Source organism: Sarcophilus harrisii, chromosome 1, assembly GCF_902635505.1.
Source record: "Sarcophilus harrisii chromosome 1, mSarHar1.11, whole genome shotgun sequence".
NCBI lineage: Eukaryota > Metazoa > Chordata > Mammalia > Dasyuromorphia > Dasyuridae > Sarcophilus > Sarcophilus harrisii.
Window position 1 is genome coordinate 525,298,970 of NC_045426.1, and position 21,869 is coordinate 525,320,838.

General features: G+C 32.7%; 1 protein-coding gene across 7 annotated transcripts in view; it reads right to left on the reverse strand.

Annotated features, from left to right (window-relative positions):
- The window catches only part of FBXO15 (F-box protein 15), a 111,168-nt gene that overhangs the window by 29,835 nt on the left and 59,464 nt on the right, over positions 1–21,869 (reverse strand). For 5 of the 7 annotated variants that reach the window (XM_031946704.1, XM_031946701.1, XM_031946700.1 and 2 more), the window contains 4 exons: positions 15,125–15,334; positions 9,676–9,802; positions 6,503–6,585; positions 5,530–5,675 (listed from right to left, as the gene is read on the reverse strand). In XM_031946704.1, coding sequence (XP_031802564.1) covers positions 5,530–5,675; positions 6,503–6,585; positions 9,676–9,802; positions 15,125–15,334 — 566 coding nt within the window. Of the gene's footprint in view, positions 1–2,560; positions 2,746–2,947; positions 3,012–5,529; positions 5,676–6,502; positions 6,586–9,675; positions 9,803–15,124; positions 15,335–21,869 lie in introns of those variants that run through there. The other 2 variants (XM_031946706.1, XM_031946705.1) reach the window with 2 other exon arrangements.

A 21,869-nucleotide genomic window follows, 5' to 3' on the forward strand; every position in this document is an offset into this window, starting at 1 on the left:
ATTTATTGAATGTCTATATGTCAGACAGTGTGGGTTATGAATTCCTGCAAGGAGAGAACTGTCTTTAAAGTCTCTTAGTGTCCCCAGTGCTTAGCACAGTACCCAGCATATAGGAGGCACTCAATCAATTTTACTGACTGACTGGCTGCTACTGGGGATATAAGTACAATAAATGCCTTTTTGAAAGGGACCTATATTTTAATGGGGAAACACATATTAAAATCTAAAAAGCATAAATTAAAAGTTAATAAATAAATACAAATATATGAAGTATTTTTTAGGAAGGATGGATCAAGAAGAATCAAAAAATATTTCATGAAGAATATGTGCTTATATAGCAACTATAAAGGAAAGAAGGACTTTATGAGGCCAGGGAAAAAGACAAAACATTGACCAATGCAAAAGCACAGAGAAAAAGAGATGGATTTATAGGATGCAGGAAGGCAGTAAGATCTAATGAGACTTGATAGGTTGTGACCAGGTTATGTTAGGTTTTAAAAGCTAAACAAAAAATTTTGTACTTCATCCTAGAGGCAATAAGAAGTAACTAAAGTTGAATGAATAGGACAGTTAATATGGTCAGATCTGCATTTAATGAAAATTATTTTTAGCAGCAGTGTATAGGATGAAATGGAAAGGGAGAAATATGCGGCAGGAAGTCCAATTAGTAACTAGGCTGAGATAAACAAATTCTGAACTAAAATGGGTAGCTTTATAATTAGAGAGACCAAGTAAGATACAAGAGATGTTGTAAAGGCAAAAGCAGCAAGATTTAGCAATTGATCTGACACATGGGGTAAAAGAATAATGTCAAGTCAACAAAAGAAATTAAAAAGGAATAGTCAGGAAGGTAGAAAGAGAATCAAGAGAGAACAATATGACAAAAACTCAGAGGAGAGGCTATATATAATGCAATATGGTTAGTAGTGTCAAATACAGGAGACAGGAAGAAAAGAATAATGTCTGAGAATACTAAATCAGATTTAACAAATAAGAGGTTAAATTATTGGTAACTTTGGAGAGAGCAATTTTTTTTAATTGAGTGGTGAGATTAGAAGCCAAAAGAGCTAAATTGTGAAGAGTGGAAGTAAAAGTTGAGAGACAACTGAGTACAAGTTGTTATCCTTTTTCAATCTGTTTGGGTATGAGAGGTGAAGAGAAATATATGATGATACTTTGAGGGGATAGTGGGATTTAATGAAGTTTTTATTTTATTTTTAAAGATGGGGAAGCCTTGAGCAAGCAACAGGAAGGAACTAGATAGGGAAAGGCTGAAAATTAAAGGAAAAGGAGGGATGAGGATACACTTTAATGAAAAAAAAATTTTAGGAAATACAATCAAATGCACATCTCTTTTCAGAGACTGGGAAATGAATAAAGAGTGGGAGATATCCAAGGGTTTTGAGATGAAGAAAATGACATAAAGTCCATATCAAAAGACCTCAGTTTTTTTTCAGAAAAGAGTTAACCTTTAAAATAGAGAGAAGAGGGCTTGAGTAGGAAAGATGAGCTTGAAGAGTTTCCATAGAAAGTGAGTCAGGGAATTAATTATGATCAAAATAAAGGAATAACGACTCAATGAGAGTCCAGCTGAGGTTGCAAAATGTGAATCTGCAAGATGCACAATGAACAAGATTAAGAGACTTTCATCAGCTGAATTCATCAGCTGCATTCAGTGGCTGAGAGGAGGCAGGTGTAATGTTCTTCTCTAAAATGTAATGTTCTCTGGGAACAGGTTTCTTGGGGGGCTTCTGGAAGCAGCCTTTGTTTCCGTTCAGTGTAATCACCCCAAATGCAGCCAGGAATTAAAAGTCCAAATCTTTATTGTCTCCTTCAAAGTCTTGTCTCCTTCACTTGGGGCTCAGCTAGTTTTTCTGGAGGCCTTCTGTAGTCTTGGTTCCAAGAGCTTAAGCTGCCTTCTCTCTGGCTTGTGCATCTCCTCGACTGAACCCTGGCTGAGGTTCCGAGAGCTTCTAGTGGGCTTCTGTGTCTGGCCCTGAGAACTTCTTGCTTACATGCTGTACACTGAGTATACATCAATCATTATATCACTAGGAAACCATTATTTATTGTAGGATTGAATCAATGCTAAACTAGATTTAACCACTGTTTCCTCAATTCCACTTACTTAGCATCTTGTAAGAATCTTAACAGGCAGGAATGTTTCAGGATAAAAATTTGGTAAAATAAGAGCAGCAAAAGGACAAAGGAGCAAAGGATTAAAAATCTTCTGTCTGCATTAGGAAGAAAAGGAAATATATGCATAAGACATATATCTAAAGGAGTTTTACTTAAAGTATATTCTTGCAATCAGCTAGACAGCATAATAGATTGAATATTGGAACTGGAGCCAGGAAAACCTGAGGCAATTCCAGATTGAGACTAGTTTTCCCTACCTAGGTGGATCCTGGGCAAGTCACTTAATTTCAGTCTGCCTCAATTCCCTCAACAATAGAACGGGGATAATAACAGCACTTACCTCCCAGGGTTGTTGTGAAGATCAAATATTATATTTGTAAAATGCTTAGCCCAGTGTCTGGTACAAAGTAGGAGCTTAATAAATGCTTGTTTCTTTCCTTCTTTCTTTTCTTCCTTTGTGTAGATAGGTGAAACATTGTATCCAGATTGGAGCAATGATCTATCAGCTCCAATGATACCTTTCCAGTTTTCTCTTTTGCATGAGAAAAATCCCTCCTTTGATATGTGTTAAAAATTCTCCCTCCTTTTGGAAATTTGGAATGGGTGCTAAGAGAGGTCAATTAGGGAAGAATAAAAAAGATTACTATGTAGCAGTGAAGGCTTCATTAAAATTACCTAATATAAATCCATAAGGACACAACTAGCATGACTTTCTAAAGCAACATAGAAGAGACAGGGTGGAACATTGAAAAAAAAATCTGCCTCTATATTTAGAGGAAACTCCTCTCATAACTACTAGGTTTCTGACCTTTGGAAAGCCCCTTAACTTCCTTGGGCCTCTGAATCCAAGGCTGAGTTCCGGATTCCATCATCTGTAAAATAAGGAGGCTAGACTTTGATGCCCTGTATAGTTCCAGATTTATAAACCTATAAGAATTGGATAATGGGAATAATGAAATATTGAGGACTAAAAAGGCATGAGTAGCAGAAAGACAAGGAAGCCAAGGAATTACAAGTGGATGAAAATGTATAACTGAACTGTTTAACTACAGGGTAAAAGATTATAAAAGGAGCATCCTATAGGATGAGGGACTAAGCATAGAGAAAAAGAAGGTAGACCTTGTGATTATAACCAAGGGAAAAGAATAGATTTAAGAAGCTATGGGGAAAAAAAAGATGGAAAGACAGAGTATTATTATCAGAAAGGTTATGAAGAATATGGGAAAGTTCTGTAGGACTAGAAAAGACAATTGATCTAAAATTTTTTAACTGAAAATAAACCACTCTTTTCTAGAAGGAAGAACCAGGCCAAATGGATGGAAATTACAAATATGGAAATAAAGTAGATTTCAGGAAAAATTTCATAAAACTTGAGCTGTCCAAAAGCAGGACAGACTATCTCAGTGAGTAGAAGGCTCCCTTTCACATATGTCTTTAAGCAGAGAACGAATGATAACTTGGTAAAAGTATGTTAAAGTTAGAAAATTCCTCCAGTATGGGTTGTAATGGATGGCTTCTTAAGACCTTCCAATACTGAAATTCTGGGATTATATGAATAGAGTCTGCAAAGTGTAGGCCAGTAAGCTTGACTTGGATTCCTAGCAAAATTCTCTAACATGTTAAATAGGAACTTGGTAACCATTTAGGAAGGGAAATAAGCGCCAATCACCAAAGGCCAGCATGATTTCACAAAGAATAGGTCATATCATATTAATTTGTTATCTTTTGATATTATATAGGTTATGTAGATTTGGAACATGCAAAATAGCTAGATTGCAAAAGTACACTGACTAGGGAAAAGGGGTGTAGTGGAGCGACCCAAAGATCTTTTCTACTTAATATTCTTATCAATGACATGCAAAAAAGCATAAGTGGAATGCTTATCAAATTTGCAGATGACACAAAACTAAGAAAAATAATTAACACAATGAATGACAGGGAAAATCCAAAAAAATCATGAAGATCTCTTAGAATACTATGAGAACTATAGTTAAAATGAAATCAATTAGGAATAAAGGTCTTATATTCACATTCAAAAATCAGTTCAAAAATAGTACACTTAAAAAAAGTGTAGTATATGATTAAATAGAAGTGCATCTCAAAAAGAATCTTAGCATTTCATAGACTGCTAACTTAATAGTAACTAAATATAAGATATAAAGCTGAACGAAGAAAAGTATAGTATCCAGAACTAAGAAAGTTGAGATTCAATATAGTGATCATTGTTTAGACTATGTATGAAAACAACATATTTGATTATAGTACCAACATTTTAGGAAAGACATAAATAAGTTTGCAAATATCCAGAGGACAACCAGGACACTAAAAGGCCTTGAGAGTATGCTACTTGGAAAATCAGTCAAACTGGTGATAATTAGTATGCAGAAGTAGCTTCAAGCTCTCCATTGGAGGTATATGCAGGGTGCTTCAAAGGAAGATAAACTGCTACAGCATAATGTAAATATGAGTTATTATTCTATTCTTCACCACTGCTCCTGTGAATTATTATTGCCCTTTTCAATTCTACCTAAGCACATCTCCCAGCTCCTTAAATTTCTTCCTTCCATTCCATCCATTCCTACTCCATCCATCATCTCTTGTTTCCTTCCCTTTAACTTTATCCCCAAAAGTTCCCCAGCTTTTCCTTTCTCCTTAGCTCCTTATCTCAAGTTTCTTTCCCTTTCTCTTCATATGACTAAACCCAAGCTTAGCTATTGGCTTGGTTCAAATATAATGAATAAGAAGAGACAACACTAGTCTCTTTTTATCCTATTTTACATAAGTCCTATACTCTTTCCTCATCATTATGTTATATGTATATCCACCAACAATTTGAGGGATTATAATTGTTTTGCAAAACTCAGTTCTAGAGCCTATCCACATTATCAGGAAATACTCTGGACTAAACATTGAGTATAATCAGCCCAAGCTTGGTACGCTACAGAAGTATGCAGATCAAATGGGAAGAAGCACAGCCAACAGATGATGCTTCTTGCCAACATCCTTCTCATCAGGATTTTATGATTCTCCCTTATAAACAAGGAAATCAAGAGATAAGGGGAAGCAAAGTATTTGAACATAGTACAAGCATCAATGGGAAGATGAGACAATGGGTGCCACATTGGGAATAGTTATGGTGCTAGAAAAAAGCAAAGAGAAATGTACAAACAAGCAGCACATAATTTGGGAATATAAGATATATAGATTACATATACATTATAACTATGAATATGCATAGAGAAAAGTTGTCATAAAAGGGAAAAGGGAACACAAGTTAATAGAAGTAGATAGCTGTTGGATAGGGCCTAAAAACCACCAGTTATAATTCTATCCACCAGACCCTTCTACTTCAAAAATGTGAAATAAAAATTAAAATTCAATCAACTTCACCTTTCCTGCTGAAGAGATTACGAAAGGTACCACAAAGGTAGGAACTTCCACCACTGTGCATGTCAACATGGAGTTGATAACCATGTAGTCCATATTGTTGGTCAATGTCATCCAGAAAAGGAATGTGAGGCGGCAGCATATAAGGGCTTTAAAAAAAAAAATACACAAGAACATGTAACTCAACAAACAATATCAAATGTCAAACACAAAAGTTCACATTGGGCCCTTACAATTTAGAATTATATAATTTTTATTAAAAAAAAAAAAACACACACATACCCATTCACTGCAACCACTATTTAAAAAAAAAAAAAAAGACTTCTCAATAATTCTCAACATTATATAACTAAATGAGGTTTAAAATGTTAACTCTTAGAAAATGTTTATTTCTCAAAACCACTGGAAGATATCAGTTCTAAAAACATAAAATATGCTTGGGTAAAGCCCACCCAGGGTGAATACATTTGAACCGTGGTGTTTAGAAATATACTCCCAGGATTCTTGAATGTTCAAAGGCAAATTTAACCCTTTCTTAGCATTCTAATCAGCAATAAAAGATTACCCTTCAGGCAGAAAAAAAATGTGCCAAAGGTAACTCTTTTTCTTAAAACTAGGGAGAAAGATCACTACTCAGAAAAATTAAGTGATATTCAATAAAGGGGATAAATTACAAATTTTTCCTGAAAAAGAAATCAAGAATTCTCTCAGCAAGGAGGACTAAGAAAAGCAACAACTTCTTGCTATAATGGAAGTTGTTTTTCCTTTAATCATCTGTAATCATGACACATTTTTAGCTCCAAACAAATAAAGGAAATGTGCTTATGAATAATCCAGTAACTTTAGCAGCAACATGCCACTGGGCTGTGCCAACTGTTTGAAGATCTATGCTAACTTAGCATAACTTGATTTGAAACTCTAATTCTCTTTCACATTTACTCTACAAAAACGTGAAAAACAAGAATTTAGTACGTACACAGTGGCTGAGCCTAAAGTGCTTCTCTCCACCAGTAGATGAAAATGAAGGTTCGCCATAACAAAAGCCATTTCTTTCTCTTTCTGGAAAGTTAATTACAAAGAATACATTTTTCACCCAGACTACTTTAATTTTTTATGAGATCTTCTTAAAGAAAATGGCATATAAATCTTGCCAATAAATGATGTTTCATCCTACTACAAGATTGGTATAATGCTTCTATATTATTACTGCTAATATAGAATTACTATTTAATAAGACTAATACATTATACTAACAGGAAAGCCAAAATTCACACAAACACTGTTATAAGTAATACCTATAAAGACTTAACCTACAGATCCTGGCACTTATAAAGGAACAAGATACTTCAAATGTGTGTATGTGTACGTGTGCATGTGTGTGTGTGTGTTCTTAATATTTTTTACAAAGAGAAAAAGAAATCTAAAAATAATATAACTTTAACATGAATAGTTAATTGTCTCTATAATTATCATCATTAAGAGTGTAATTCCTTAACATTCTCATCTACTCTCATGGTTTCAATTATCACTTCCATGCAGACGATTCCAACAACTATGTAATCAACCTCAATCTCTTCCCTGAGTTCCACTACTATACTTCCAGCTATATGATAGATATCTCTGCTTAAATATCAAATAAAAGCTTCAAACACAATCTGTGTTTTCCCCCAAAAAATGTTCTCCCAACCTCCTGTTCCTGTTAATAACAGCATTAACATCCAAGCTACCCAAGCTCAAAAGCCTTGAAAATATCTTTACTCCTCCCTTTTTCGATATATATAATCTGTTGTCAATAGCTATCAATTCTACTTTCATATCTCTTGCATCCATCCATAACTATCTACTCAATGTACAACCTAATTTCAAAGTCTCATTACATCTTGCTCTAGATTGGTTTAAAAATTTTAGCTTTCCCTACCTCTTATGCTTTTCAAAATATCCTAAACATTGCTGACAAAATAATCACTGTTCAGAAGTGAGTCTAGCTTCACTCTATATTTACAGCTTTACTTCTCACTATTCTTTCTTTTGCCCTCTAAATTTCAGCCAAATTGGACTAACAGCTTCTCAATTTATTCTTATCTTTTCCTTTATCTCTGCATACATGCACAGAACTCATGATTTGTGGGTAGCCTCTCTATTTCTCTCAACCTATTAAAATTCTTCTCTCCCTTTAAAGTTGAATTCTGCCAACATTCCTTTAATTAAGCCTTTCCCAATTGTTCCAGCTCAACCCTTCCTCAAATTTCCCACAGCACTCATATGGAACAATCTTTTGCTCTTATCAGATTGTATTTTATAATATATTTATTCTTGAACATGTTTTGTCCCCACCTCTCTACCCCAGCATTAGTCTATAAATCCATTGAGAATCAAGATAATGCTGTATCCCCAGGACCTAGTATAGTACCTTACATATGGTAGCCATTTAATAAACGTCTGGACAATTGAGCTAAATTTCTAAAAGTCATCTCTATAGAATAACCTGAAGGAAACTAAATAAGAGACAAAAGGAAAAAGATAAGAAACACATCATTTAAATCCACAGAACAAGGTAAGGAGTAATAAAAATCACATGAGACATGATTTTTCATAATACTCCCTAACCCACACCCTCATCTCTTGGACATTATTTCCAGAATAAAAATGGTAGCATAAAATCCTAAATAAACCCCTGTGGATAAAGCCTTATCAACCAATTAATTGAACTTACAAAGATTTGACTTTACTATGGAAATATAAGACTATACTTCAAGTTGTGGTTTCTTTTACTCAAAAAGTCTATAAACTCTATAAAGGATAGCTAGCAACCAATTACCACCACTGAAAAGCAAGAAACTAACCTTAGTGGGAAAGGACAAATGGTCAAATTCTCTTCTAAAATGCTAAATTATGTTCAGTGTCCTATCCAGTCAATCAACAACATTCAATGACAGCTTACTATATGAAAAGCCCCACAATAGGCATTTTGAGTGAGTAAGCAGAGGAAGAGCATAAAAGCAGCAAAAGACATGCTCCTGAGCTTCATAAAACTTGATATCTAGATAGAAAATAGAACACACAGGGATAAAACAACAGAAAAGCACATGAACTAAGTGGAATATCAACAGGTGCAACATAAGAGTAATAAAGAATGAACAGGTGCTGAGGAAGTAACTAACTGGAGAAGTTAAAGGGAAGAAGTGATAATCATGCAGTTTTCTAATAAAAGTGAGTTCTGATCAAGTTTTTAAGGAAAGATTGCAGGGTGAGGGGATGAGTATATCTGAGGCAATAAGGATACACTTAAAGCAAGTTACAGGGTAGTGTAGGAGAAATGGAAGAATATTAGCTTAAATGGAGAAATCTACACAGAGCATTCTATATTCAAAATTAGGTGGTAAGATGATGAACAAAAAGAGCACAGATGGTGGCAAACCTTTAAATACCAAGGTAAAGAGTTTGATTTTGATATGAGATCAATGTGAAATCCTAATCAGATCTGGGGAAATAAAGAAGGTGACATGATAATAAGAATGTTTCACTAAAATTATCTTATTAATTATATGCAAAATGGATTATAATAGGGAATGATGAGAGGCAGAGAAAAAAATCAGGGAGCTGGCATAGTTATCCATCAAAAAAAGTATGATGGATCATAGTGAATTTTGACGGAAAGTAATGGCTGAACTGAACTGAAAAGGAATGAGAAAATCCAAGACATTATAAAGAAGGAATCAGCAGAACTTAGTAATATATTGGGCATAAGGGACAAAAGAAAGCAAAAAGACAAAAATGTTTTGAATCTAAAGAATCAAGGAAAATAATGATGTTATATCTATGTGTTATATCTGAAGGTTAAAAATTTTTCAACATATGTTGAAAACATATGCCAATGCTTTTTAATTTCCTCGTGATCATTAGAAACTGAAGAAGTCAGAGGCCTACAGCTAGAAATGTGGACTGTTTAATCATTCAACATGGGGTTAACAGTTAAATAAAAACTTGAGAATAAAGAAAAACTCATTATAGCAATGAGTATAGTATAGTATGATAATATAAGCCTTTTCATAAAACCTAATATTGTTAAGTTTAAGTAGCAAATGCAAACCAATCTTTTCATACAGAGGTAAAGTGAACTCCACTATACAAAAAGGACTTCAATCTTACCTTCCATAGACCAACTAGAAGCCCTGGGTTTAAGCAGAAGGTCCGAATAAGTCTGTCAGAGCCAATCGAAGTGGATTTAGTTAGGTTAGTCAGATTGTACTCAGCAACTAGGGAACGCCTTCGAGGTCTTTGAACATCAAATGCCAAACAAGGAAAGACAGAATTGAGTTTTAGTATTATCAGAGTTTATGTCAAGTAAGAAGATATTTTTAAAATCTACTTTTACAATAGATTGACAACATTGAGAGGGGAAAAAATCTAATTTTTGTAGACAAATAAAAAATATCAGCCCATCAATTAATTTCATTTCACTTCTCATTCAAATTGTCTTCCCTATTTTCTCTGCAAATCAATGTCTTAGTCAAAAGATAAGGAAGATAAAAGGATCTTCTGAACTCTTTCCTTTAATAGAACATTTCATAAATGATGCTGACCAAATGGAGGAAAAATAATACATCTAAATTGATTTAAAATTCATATGTAGAAACTAAAATAAAGCTCATATTTATAGAATACTTTATGATTAACAAAAGGTTTTCCTTGAATATAATTAGTCCAAGGATTATCCTCATTTACATCTAAGGAAACAGACTTGATAACATTAAATGACTTGCCCAGGATAATACTTCTTAAGTGTAAAAGCCAAAATTTCAAACTATGTTTTATTTTGTCCATCATTGTTTGTACTATTATCATCTTGCTCTTCAATAAAATAAATTGGCTGTCTAAAAAAAATCAGACTACTGTTGAACTGAAAAAGCCTTCAAAATTCACTATTAGTATAGAATTGACATTTAAATGTTAACTTGGTAATACTAAAAACAAATTACAAAAAAAATCTTGTTTTTAATGTTTTCATACAAGGAGACATAATAGTTTTTTTTAAATTGGGAATAAATGTTATTAATAACATAAAAGTAGAAATTTTGAAAAAAGTTAAATAACAGATTTTAAAATAAACTTTAACAATAAAATATATTTTATACAGTACGATCACCTAACCATCCTTAGCAAACAACAAAACCTTTTTTAAAAGATTTCTTCTAAATATTGGTTTGGACATTAGAGTTCAGGGGCCAATTCTAAAGCCCTTACTAATTTGATATATAGACCCTTACGTGGAATCTCTATATGAAAAGGGTAATAACTGAAAGTTCTCTACTAATGTATCAAGACATTTTGGTACATTGTAAAACAGAGTAGAAAGATCACTAGCCTTCGAATTAGGTGACCTGGATTAGTATCCTGGCTCTGACATTTAAAAATTTTATGACTTACAGGTAAGCAGTTTGTCCATCCATAAAATTAAGATTACATTCTACTATCTACCTCACAGAGATATTGTGAAAATGTATTGTAAATATTAAAGTGCTTTATAAATGTGAGGTAGAAATATACCTATGTGAATTTGGGAAAGTAACTAAGCTTGTTTCTTCATATATAAAATGATAAGATTATATATGGCCTCTCACTATCCCTTTCTAGGCATAAACCTATAATCCCACTATTATACACATTGAAGACATATTCTTTTACTGTGCTTTCCCAAATCTCATGCTACATATCTCTCTCTATTTCATGAAACTCTTACCTATAAATTATCAAATATTATTATAATACTTATTACAAGCTCACATTTATGGTTTTTACCTTCTAGAAGACAGAACTGGCTTGCTCCTGTTTAAATGCATTTGCTCATATTATTTCCCTAACTTGAAATGTCCTCCACACTTGCTCAATTTAAAGTGTAATTCAAATGCTGCCTCCCCTAAGAAATATACCTTTATCCTCCCTCTCCAGAATCATGCATATATTTTCATACTGTACTTATGTACTACTTATATTTTTCTAGCAAACAGTAAGTCTTATAAGAATAAGTTACTTATTTCATCTAAAATTTTCTCACCCAAATGTGAGGACAGAATACAGCAGATGCATAATAAATGTTCATTTCATTTTATTATGTTCCTAAACTACCTGATCCTTAATTTTTGAAAGTGACAAGTTAACCAAGAGGACAAGGAATAAGGCTGGTTAGTCTAATGGTACCCACACATGCAAAACAGACATTTCTATACCTATTAATTTAGCAAGAGCATATTCCATGTGATTATAGGAGACAAAGAAGACAGTTTTAGGTACAAAATGGGGAGGGGGGAAGGGAGAAAGGGTAAAAATAACTTTATAATAGTCTACATAACACACAGGTATTTTGTTTTGTCTTAAAGTGCTTATGTTTCAGTGAAGGCTAAAATCCTCAGGTAGGAAAAAACACTAAGGAGGTACCAATTTTCAAACTTTGCCTAGAGGTCTGATTAAGAAGTTCATGGATACACAACACAACACACACACACACACACACACACACACACACACACCCTGATTTGGTAGGTGACCAGAGGAACATAGATCATAATTCCTTGTCTGGTACAAAATTTATATACCTTGGGCTGGAAAAGATTGGGGAATTCAAGAGAATAAAACTTAGCCTATTTAAAGAAACACCACTTAATTAGCCCTGTATTCAAAAGCAACAATGAGCATATGTAACCAAACATTTCCCCAAAAATTTAGGGCAATCTAAGGCAAAGTACTCACGCTTCATTACATTAGCAATATAAGAAAATTCAAAAGTCTGAGGAGAAATGCAAATCATGCCAAAATGGAGTTTTGATTTATAATCTTCAAGTAGTTATAAAGAAAGAAAAGAGGAAGGTCACTATAATTTCTTCCTTGTTATGCTAATCTATAACAATATTCCTACTCCTTTCTAATGAAAGCATTTATATATGCAATAAAAATGTCTAACAAAGCAAATACATGAAGAATGTTTTACTGTATATTTTACTATAATTTATAAAGTACTAGCTAAAATGCATCAAGATTCAATGGAAATAAATTATAGCCAATGAGTTTCCCCAATAATATCTAGGATTTGTTGTAATGGGTTGAGGCTTGAGTTGATGCACTGAGGTCCCAAGTACGTGAGGCTAAATAGTAATTGGACTATACTCTATTAATATACATGCTTGGATAAAGAATGGCCCTCTCCCACTCTCTGTGCAAGTCCTGATGTGTTGTATAGGAAATGACGATTTTGGTGGGTGGAGGTAGAGAGAGGAAGAGAAGCTGGGAGAAATTGGGCCTGGGTTCTATGCTCCTAGCTGCTGGTTGTGTGGCTGCTGGTCTAGCTAGCTTCGTGACTCAGCTACACACATTGCTATTGCCCATTCTCTTCCACCTCCGATCTTTCTTCACTGAGAATAAAGACTGATGATTTTCTCCTAACCTGAATTCCTGACTCCGGCTGATTTTAAAATACGCAGTCTTCACAATTTGTCATTATATAATATCTATCATCATGCACATTATGATAATTTTTAGACATGCAGTGCCATTTACCTAGCTTTCCAGCTCAATGCAAAACAACATCTGTTTCAGTTAAATTTCATTTATTCATTTTTTAATTAATGGTTGCACTTTAGACCTAAAACTTGTAAACAATATGCTATGGGTTCTCAAGTAATACAATGTTTTTTGTATCTAAAAAAAAAAAAAAAAAATGATACAAAAGGCACTCTCCAGAAATGGCTACATGCATTATAAAGCTACATGCTCTGTTAATAGGCTAATTGCATTAAGCATGATAATTAACAGAATCACATAAATTCTCAAACAAAAACACCACCAAAAATGTACTTCAAGTCTTCATTAAAATAAAAGCTTTCCTGCTTACTTTTAGAAGAGTATATATGGACATACAGAAAAAGAACAACTTGTCTAAAAGTACCTTGCACCTGAACAAACTCTCAATTCAGTTAAGAGCAAGAATCAGTACCACCACTTAATAAGTGTCTATTATATGCCAAATGCCAAACAAAACAAAATGTTCCACCTTAGGTTTGTATTTACAAAAATTTAATCCCATGCTTTAGTGATGGCATTATAAAACCCAAAGAAGTAATACCATTTCCCAACAAAAGAATAATAATGTTCTCCATTTTCCAAATTAAAGTCATACAACAACAACAAAAAAAAGGATGTCAAAATTTTGAAGAGAAAAAAAGTTCTGAAGGCTGTTGAAAAGACAAAGGATATTGATAGTGAATATTAAGACTTTTTAAGGTGCAAAATAACTCACTATCATATAATCAAATTCAAAGTGGGAAGTGAACTTAGAAAATATAAGACATGAATTAAATCATTAATTTTGGGAGGAATATGTACATGAATGTGGATACAAGTAGATCTGGATTCAAACCTCATAAGAAATTTGCTAATTTTGTGACCTTAGGTAGTAATAAATCTTTTAACCTCTCAGCCTTAGTTTCTTCAAGTGCATAATGGAGATGCCACCTGTCACACAGGACAATATCAAATGAGGTAATCCACATAAAGTGCTTTGAAAACACTTACAATACTAAACAAATTTTAGCAGTAGTTATTACCATCATTTAAAAAAAAAAATCAGAATAATTAAGTAGAGACTTAGGTGGCCTCAGAATCAGCATGTCCTGACCTCAAAATCCACCTATGACTTTGAGTACATAGACCACTCATGTAACTTTTCAAGGCCTCGGGCAACTTTCTGAAACTACAAATTATACAGAAGGTGCAAATGTGTATTGGTAGAGGCAGTCTTCTCATCTATAAGTTCTCTACAGCTATGAGAGCAAAGGTCCAGCCTCTCTCAATAGCATTATTAGAAAAGTAGTCATGTGGTTTGAGATGAAGCAGTTACATACTTTATATTTCACTTTTATAAAAGACAAAAATAACCAAAAAAAAAAAAGTTGATAGAATTTATTCAACCTATCACTTGTTTTGTTTGAATCACAGGGCAAATGAAGTCAAAGTACTACACAATTACAACAAAATGTAACAACAACTTCTAATAATGACACTGAATCATTATGTAAAAATTAAGTTGTGTTTCTTAATTTTTATGGATGAAAAAAATAAGCACATATCAAGCACCTGCAGGCCCTGTGTTAAGTAAATTACTATCTCATTTGATCCTCAAAAATAGTCCTAGCAAGTAGGTGCTATTATTATCCTCATTTCACAATTGAGGAACCTAAGGAAAAAAGAAGTTAATTCATTTGCCAAGGATCACAGTTATTAAGTATGAGGCCAAATTTGATTTCAGGTTTTGATTTCAGGCTCAATACTCTACCTTCTTACAACAGAACAGAATGTAGTGGAGACTGCCATACAAAAGTAGACCCAAAAAGTTTAAAGATTCCATTATTTAGAGCATAACATTTTAAACAATTGAGATATTATTATATACATAACTACACAATGACACCATTTATTTCTCCTGTAGCAGTGATCTGGAAGTGAGTTTTCAGATCCAATATTTATAGTTTTTAGAAAAGTTAACATAACCAACTTTCACTAACAAGTTTTTCTAATCTAACGATAATGAACCTGGAATGACACTCACCCATTTTTGGTGGGGACCTTATAGCGGTCCAAAAACACTGGTGTCACACCACATAAATCTAATGTTGCCAGCTTGTCTATACGTGGCCAATTATTCCCATGCCAAACAACTGTGACAGATGTGTCATTCACAGAAAACTCAGCTTGCTCCATGATGTATTCTTTCCCATTTTTCTCCTTCAACACAATCACCCAACTCAATCCAGATACTCTATTTGGGGAGAAAATGTAGTTAAAGACCTTGAATTTATTTTTGAGAAGATATAAATTTTGTATTTCGGAGTTCAAATAGATAAATATTAAAAGAGCTAATTGAATTCTATAAACATGAATCATATTTAAAGATCTTGTTTCTTTTTTTTTCTATTTTTTCTCAATTACATGTAAAAAAATTAACATACATTTAAAATAAAAAATTCGAGTTTCAAATTTTCTCCCTCCCACTCTCCCCATTCCCTGCAAGACAGCAAACAATTTCATATAGATTACACATGTGCAGTCATGCAAACGATCTTCCCATATTAGGGAGGGAAGTAAGGAAAGGAGAGAAAGAAGGAAGAAGGGAGGAAAAACTGCAATCAGACTCCATTAGTTTTTTCTCTGGAGGCAGATAGCCTTTTCCAACAGGTCCTTCAGAATTGTCTTGGGTCATTGTATTGCTAAGAATAGCTAAGTCATTCATGGCTGACCAACATACAGTATTGCTTTTACTGGGTAGAATGTTTTCCTGATTCCGTTCATTTATCCATGCATCAGTTCACATAAGATTTCCCAGGGTTTTCTGAAACTAGTCTGCTCTTCATTTCTTACAGCACAATAGTACTCCATCACAATCATATACCACAACTTGTTCAGCCATTCCCCAATTGATGGACATTACCTCAATTTCCAATTCTTTACCACCACAGAAAGAGTTACTATAAATATTTTTGAACATATAGGTTCTTTTCCTTTTTCTTTGATCTCTTTGGGATATAGACAAGTAGTATTTTCAGTCAAAGGGTATGAAATGCTCTTAGTTATAGCTTTAAATTGCTCTCTAGAATAGCTAGATCAGTTCACAACTCCACCAAGACTACATTAATGTCCTGATTATTCAACATTACCCTACATCACCTGTCATTTTCCTTTTCTGTTATATTAGCTATTCCATTAAATATGAGGTAGTACTTCAAAATTGCTTTAATTTGTATTTCTCTAATCAATAGTACCAGAGTACTTTTTCATATGACTATACTTTTCATTTCATCTTCTGTTCATATCCTTTGACTATCAATTGGGGAATGATTTGTCTCATAAATCCACTCTCCATGTTTGAGAAATAAAAGTCTTCATTAGAGAAACCTGCTGTAAAATATTTGGCCAGTTACCTGCTTTCCTCCTTATCTTAAAAGCATTGGTTTTCTCTGTCCAAAAACTTTCAAATTTACTATAATCAAAATTATTCATTTTACATCCCCTAATGGTATGTATCTCGTTTGGTTTTAAATTCTTCCCTTATCTGTAGACCTGAAAAGGTAAACTTTTCTGTACTGATCTAATTTTCTTATATCACTCTGTCACGTACCCATTTTGACCTTTTCTTGTTGCACGATGAGAAATGCTGGGTCTATTCCTTTTTGTTGTTGTTGTCAAGTCATTTTCAGTCATTTCTGACTCTTTATGACTCCCATTTGGGATTTCGTGGCAAGATACTGAAGTCGTTTACCATTCCTTCTCCAGATCATTTTCCAGATGAAGAACTGAGGCAAACGAGTAACATGCCCAGGTTAACCAGCAATAAGTGTCTCAAGCCAGATTTGAACTCAGGAAAATGGATGCTTCAGATTCCCTGGTCTATTCTTAGTGTCTGTCAAACTGCTTTCCTGTTTTCCCAGAAATTAAAAGTTTGGATCTTTGTGTTGTCTAAGTATACCATTATCTCATCTGCCAAGACTCACAGTTTTGTTTCTTCGTTGGCTATTCTAATTCCTTCGATTCCTTTTTCTTTTCCTATTGCTACAAATAGCATTTTTAGTACAAAACTGAAAAAACAATAGTAATAAAGGATATCCTTGCTTTACCCCTGATCTTAATGGGAAGGCTTCAGATTTAATCTCCATTATAATTAATGCTTGCTGATGACTTTAGACAGATACTACTTATCATTTTAATAAGTTTCATTTATTCCTCTATTCTCTAGTTTTTCTAACATGAATTAATGTTGTATTTTATCCAAAGCTTTTTCTGCTCCTATCAAGATAATTATATGGTTTCTGTTGGGTTTGTTATTGATACGATCAATAATAGTGATAGTTTTCTTAATATTGAACCAGTCTAAGTCCCACTTAGTCATATTATATCATTCTGGTGATATATTGCTAGCATTTTATTTAAACTTTTTACATCAATATTCATTAGAGAAATTGGTCAATAGCATTTTCTTTGTTTTTACTCTTCCTGGTTTGAGTATCAACATTATATTTATGTCCTAAAAGAAATTTGGAGCAATTCCATCTTTGCTTATTTTCCTCAATAGTCTACAAAGTATTGGAATTACCTGTTCTTGAAATGTTTGGTAGAGTTCACACTTAAATCCATCTGATCTTGGGGATTGATTCTTAGGTAATTCATTGATGATTTATTTAATTTCTTTTTCTAAAATACTGTTATTCAGTGTTCTTCTTTCATTTATTAACAGAAGTATTTCTTCTGTTAATCTGAAAAATTTATATTTGTATGAATATTCATTTCATTTAGATTGTTATATTTATTGGCATATAATTGGGGAAAATAGATCTTAATAATTGGCTTAATTTTCTTTCCAGTGGTGGTAAATTACTCTTCATTTTTAATATTGGTAATTTGGTTTTGGTTTTTTTTTTCTAATCAAAGTAACTAATAGATTATCTATCATTGATTTTTTTCACAAGACTAGATAACTTTATTAGTTCAATTTCTTGTTTTCTCTTACATTTGAGTTCCAAACTGTTAATCCTTCCCTCCTTCCCAACTGAGCACTAGAGAAGGCCAACATTTGACACATATATTTGTTAAAATATATAATATGTAGTTCCATATATCAATTCTTTCTCAGAGCATGAATAGCATCTTTCTTCACAGGTCTTTTATAGTTGGCTTGAATATTCACAGAACATATCTCAGTCATTCATAGCTACTCATTGAACAATATTGTTGTTATTGTAGAAAAAATTCTCTTAGTTCTATTCATTTCACTACAAGTCTCCCCATGTTTTTTTTTCCCCAAATCAAACTGCTCATAGTTTTTACAACACAGTAATTTCCATCACAAATACCACAATTTATTTACCTGATCCCCAATTGAAGACTATCCCACTCAATTTCCAGTTCTTTACCACAAAAAAAGAGAACTGTTATAATAAATATTTTAGAACATATAATTTTGTTTTGTTTTTGTTTTTCCTTTTCCCCCATATTACCTTGGAAGATAGACCTAACAGTGGTATGTCTGGGTCAAAGGATATGCACAGTTTTATAATTCCTTGGGTCTAATTCCAGACTGTTCTCCAAATGGTTAAAGCAATTCAGTTTCATCAACAGTATACCAGTGTCCCAATTTTTCCATATCCCATCCCTTCCACAATTCTACCCAATCTGATCAATGTAAGATGATATCTCAAGGTGTTTTAATTGCATTTCTCTAATCAATAGTGATTTGTTTTTATAATCATAACTATATGTATATATAGTTATATATAACTTTGAATCCTCCTTCTACAACAGCTTGAATTTTCATATCACTTGACCATTTATGAATTAGGCAATGATTTACATTCTCTATATATTTAAGATATGCGGCCTTTCAACAATCAACAACAAAAAATTTCCTCCAATTTTCTCCTTTCCTTGTAATCTTGACAACTTTGATTTTATCTGTACAAAAAATTTTCTATTTAACGTAATCAAAATTATCCATTTTACAACTCACAATGCTATCTATCTCAGTTATCAGAAATTCTTATATTCATCAATCTGAAAGGAAATAGATTCCATGTTTTTCTAACTTAGGATATGTATTTTTTAATGTCTACATCATATATCTTTTGTAACCTTATCTTGGTAATGTGTCATACATATACCTGATTTCTGCCAGACTGCCTTTTAGTTTTCCCAACAATGTTTACTAAAAAGTGAATATTTATACAAAAGTTTAAATATTTACATCTATCAAACATAAGGTTGTATAATAATTTACTTCTGTGTATTGTATTACTACTCTATCCATCGTCCTATTTCTTAATCAGTACCAGATAATTTTGAAAATTACAACATTATAATACAGTTTAAGATCTGGCACTATTAGATCTCTTTTCTTTTTTTCTCCAATAATTCCCTTGATATTCTTTCAAATTAACTTTTCTACTAGTTTTCAGCCCAATAAAATAATTTCTTGGTAATTTAATTTAGATTAATATTTTGGCTGCATCCCATAAATTTATGTTGCCTCAATGTCATCATTATCGTTAATGAAATTATTTCTATGATGTATTCTATTACCCACCCATTCTTTAGATTACTTAGCTGCCAATTAATTTTAACCTGGTTCCAAGGCCCTTTATAAAACTTATTTTTTACTGAATGAAAAGAATGCATTTCTACATTTGTTTATGAAGTTTTTATATCACAATACAAAGTCAATTTTTGCAAAAATGTCATGTACAATTGAAAAGTACACTCCTTTCTATTCCTATTCAATTTTCTCTAGGGGAATATTATAACTTTCCTAATATTTTAGAACATATAACTTTGTTTTGTTTTTGTTTTTCCTTTTCCCCCATATTACACATATGCACAGTTTTATAATTCCTTGGGTCTAATTCCAGACTGTTCTCCAAATGGTTAAAGCAATTCAGTTTCATCAACAGTATACTAGTGTCCTAAATTTCTATTCATCTTATTTTTTATTTTTATTTTATGGTTAAATAGTTTGAAAAGGGGAAAGCTAAGGTCTTTCATTAGTATAATTTAACTATTTCCTTCTTTAACTCATTTAATTTTTCCCTTAAGAATTTGGATGCTATGCATATATGTTTAGCATTTGTGTTATTCCATTGTCTATGTAATGTTTTAGCAAAATATAATTTTCCCTGCTTATATATCTTTTAATTAAATCTGTGTTGGCTTTTGCTTTGTTTCAAACAATTGCTTTCTTCTATTTTTTTTTTTAAATCTCAGGTAAAACATAATTGATTCTATTCTAGTTCCTATTTATATTGTATCTCTTTTTCAAGTGTGATTCTTGTAAACACCATGTTATCAGATTCTGGTTTTTCTATATTGTGTTATCTACTTTCATTTTATAAGTTAATTCATCCCATTTACATTTGCAGTTATGATTACTAACTCTGTATCTCCATCCATCCTCTTTTTCTTGTTTATTTTCTTCTATTTTTATTCTGTCTTTCTTCAAGTTTATTTTGTTTCTAATCACTGCCTCCCATAATCCATTCTCCCTTCTGTCAGGTTTCCCTCTTCTCTTGTCAGGTTTCCCTTTTCTCTTATTCCCTTCCCCTCTTAGTTCTCTGCTAGGTAAAATAAATTTCTATAGCCAACTGAGTGTATATATTATTCCCTCTTTCAGCCAATTCTGACGAGCAAGAGTCAAGCATTGTCCACAGCTACCAGCACTTCCCCATCTTCTCTACTATAAAAGCTTTTCTTTTCACACTTCTTTTATGTGAGATAATTTCCTTCATTCTACCTCTCCCCACTTATCCCAGTGCATTTTTCTCACACCGTATTTATATCTTTTTTAAGTCATCCCATCATAATCAACTAACATCGCCTCTTTCTATATAAACACCCATCTGACCTAAAAATGAAAAAGTTCTTAAGAGTTACATGTCTCATTTCTCATATATTTAGTATTCCTCTTTCATTTTTCACTTTTCTATGCTTCTCTAGAGTCTTATATTTGAAAATTAATTTTTCTGTTCAGGGGTAGGCTTTTCATGAGGAATGTTTGAAAGCCCTCTATTTTATTAAATATCCTTTTTTCCCTGAAGGACTATATTGAATTTTCTTGGGTTGATAATTATTGGTTATAATCCCAGCTCCTTTGCCTTCCATAATATCATATTCTAAACCCTTTAATCCTTTAATGTAGAAGCTGCTAAATCTTGTGTTATCCTGACTATGACTCCAAAGTATTTGTATTCCTTCTTTCTGACTTCTTACAGTATTATCTTCTTGACCTGGAAGCTATAGAATTTGTCTATGATATGGCTAGTTTTCATTTTAATCTCTCAGGAAGTGATGATTAATTTCTTTTGATTTCTATTTTATCCTCTAATTCTAGACTATCAGGGCAGTTTTCCTTGATAATTAATTGAAAAGGGATGCCTACAAACTTTCTTTTTAATTATGGATTTCAGGTAATCCAATAATTCTTAAATTCGCGCTCCTTGATCTATTTTCCAGGTTGTTTTGCCAATGAGATTTTCTCATTCTTTTGATTTTATTTTATTGTCTCCTGATGTCAATGGAGTCATTAACTTCCACTTGCCTATTTATAATTTTTAATGGAATTAATTTCTTCAGTGAAGATTTGAAACTCTTTTCTTTTGGCCGATTCAACTTTATTGAGTTCTTCTCTTCAGTGCATTTTTGACCTTTTATCATTTTGTCAATTCTGTTTTTGAGGGAGTTGTCTTCTGGGTTTGTCTTTTTTTTTTTTTTTAAAGTGGGAGGTAAGTGCCTCTTTTATGAAACTGTTAATTCTCTTT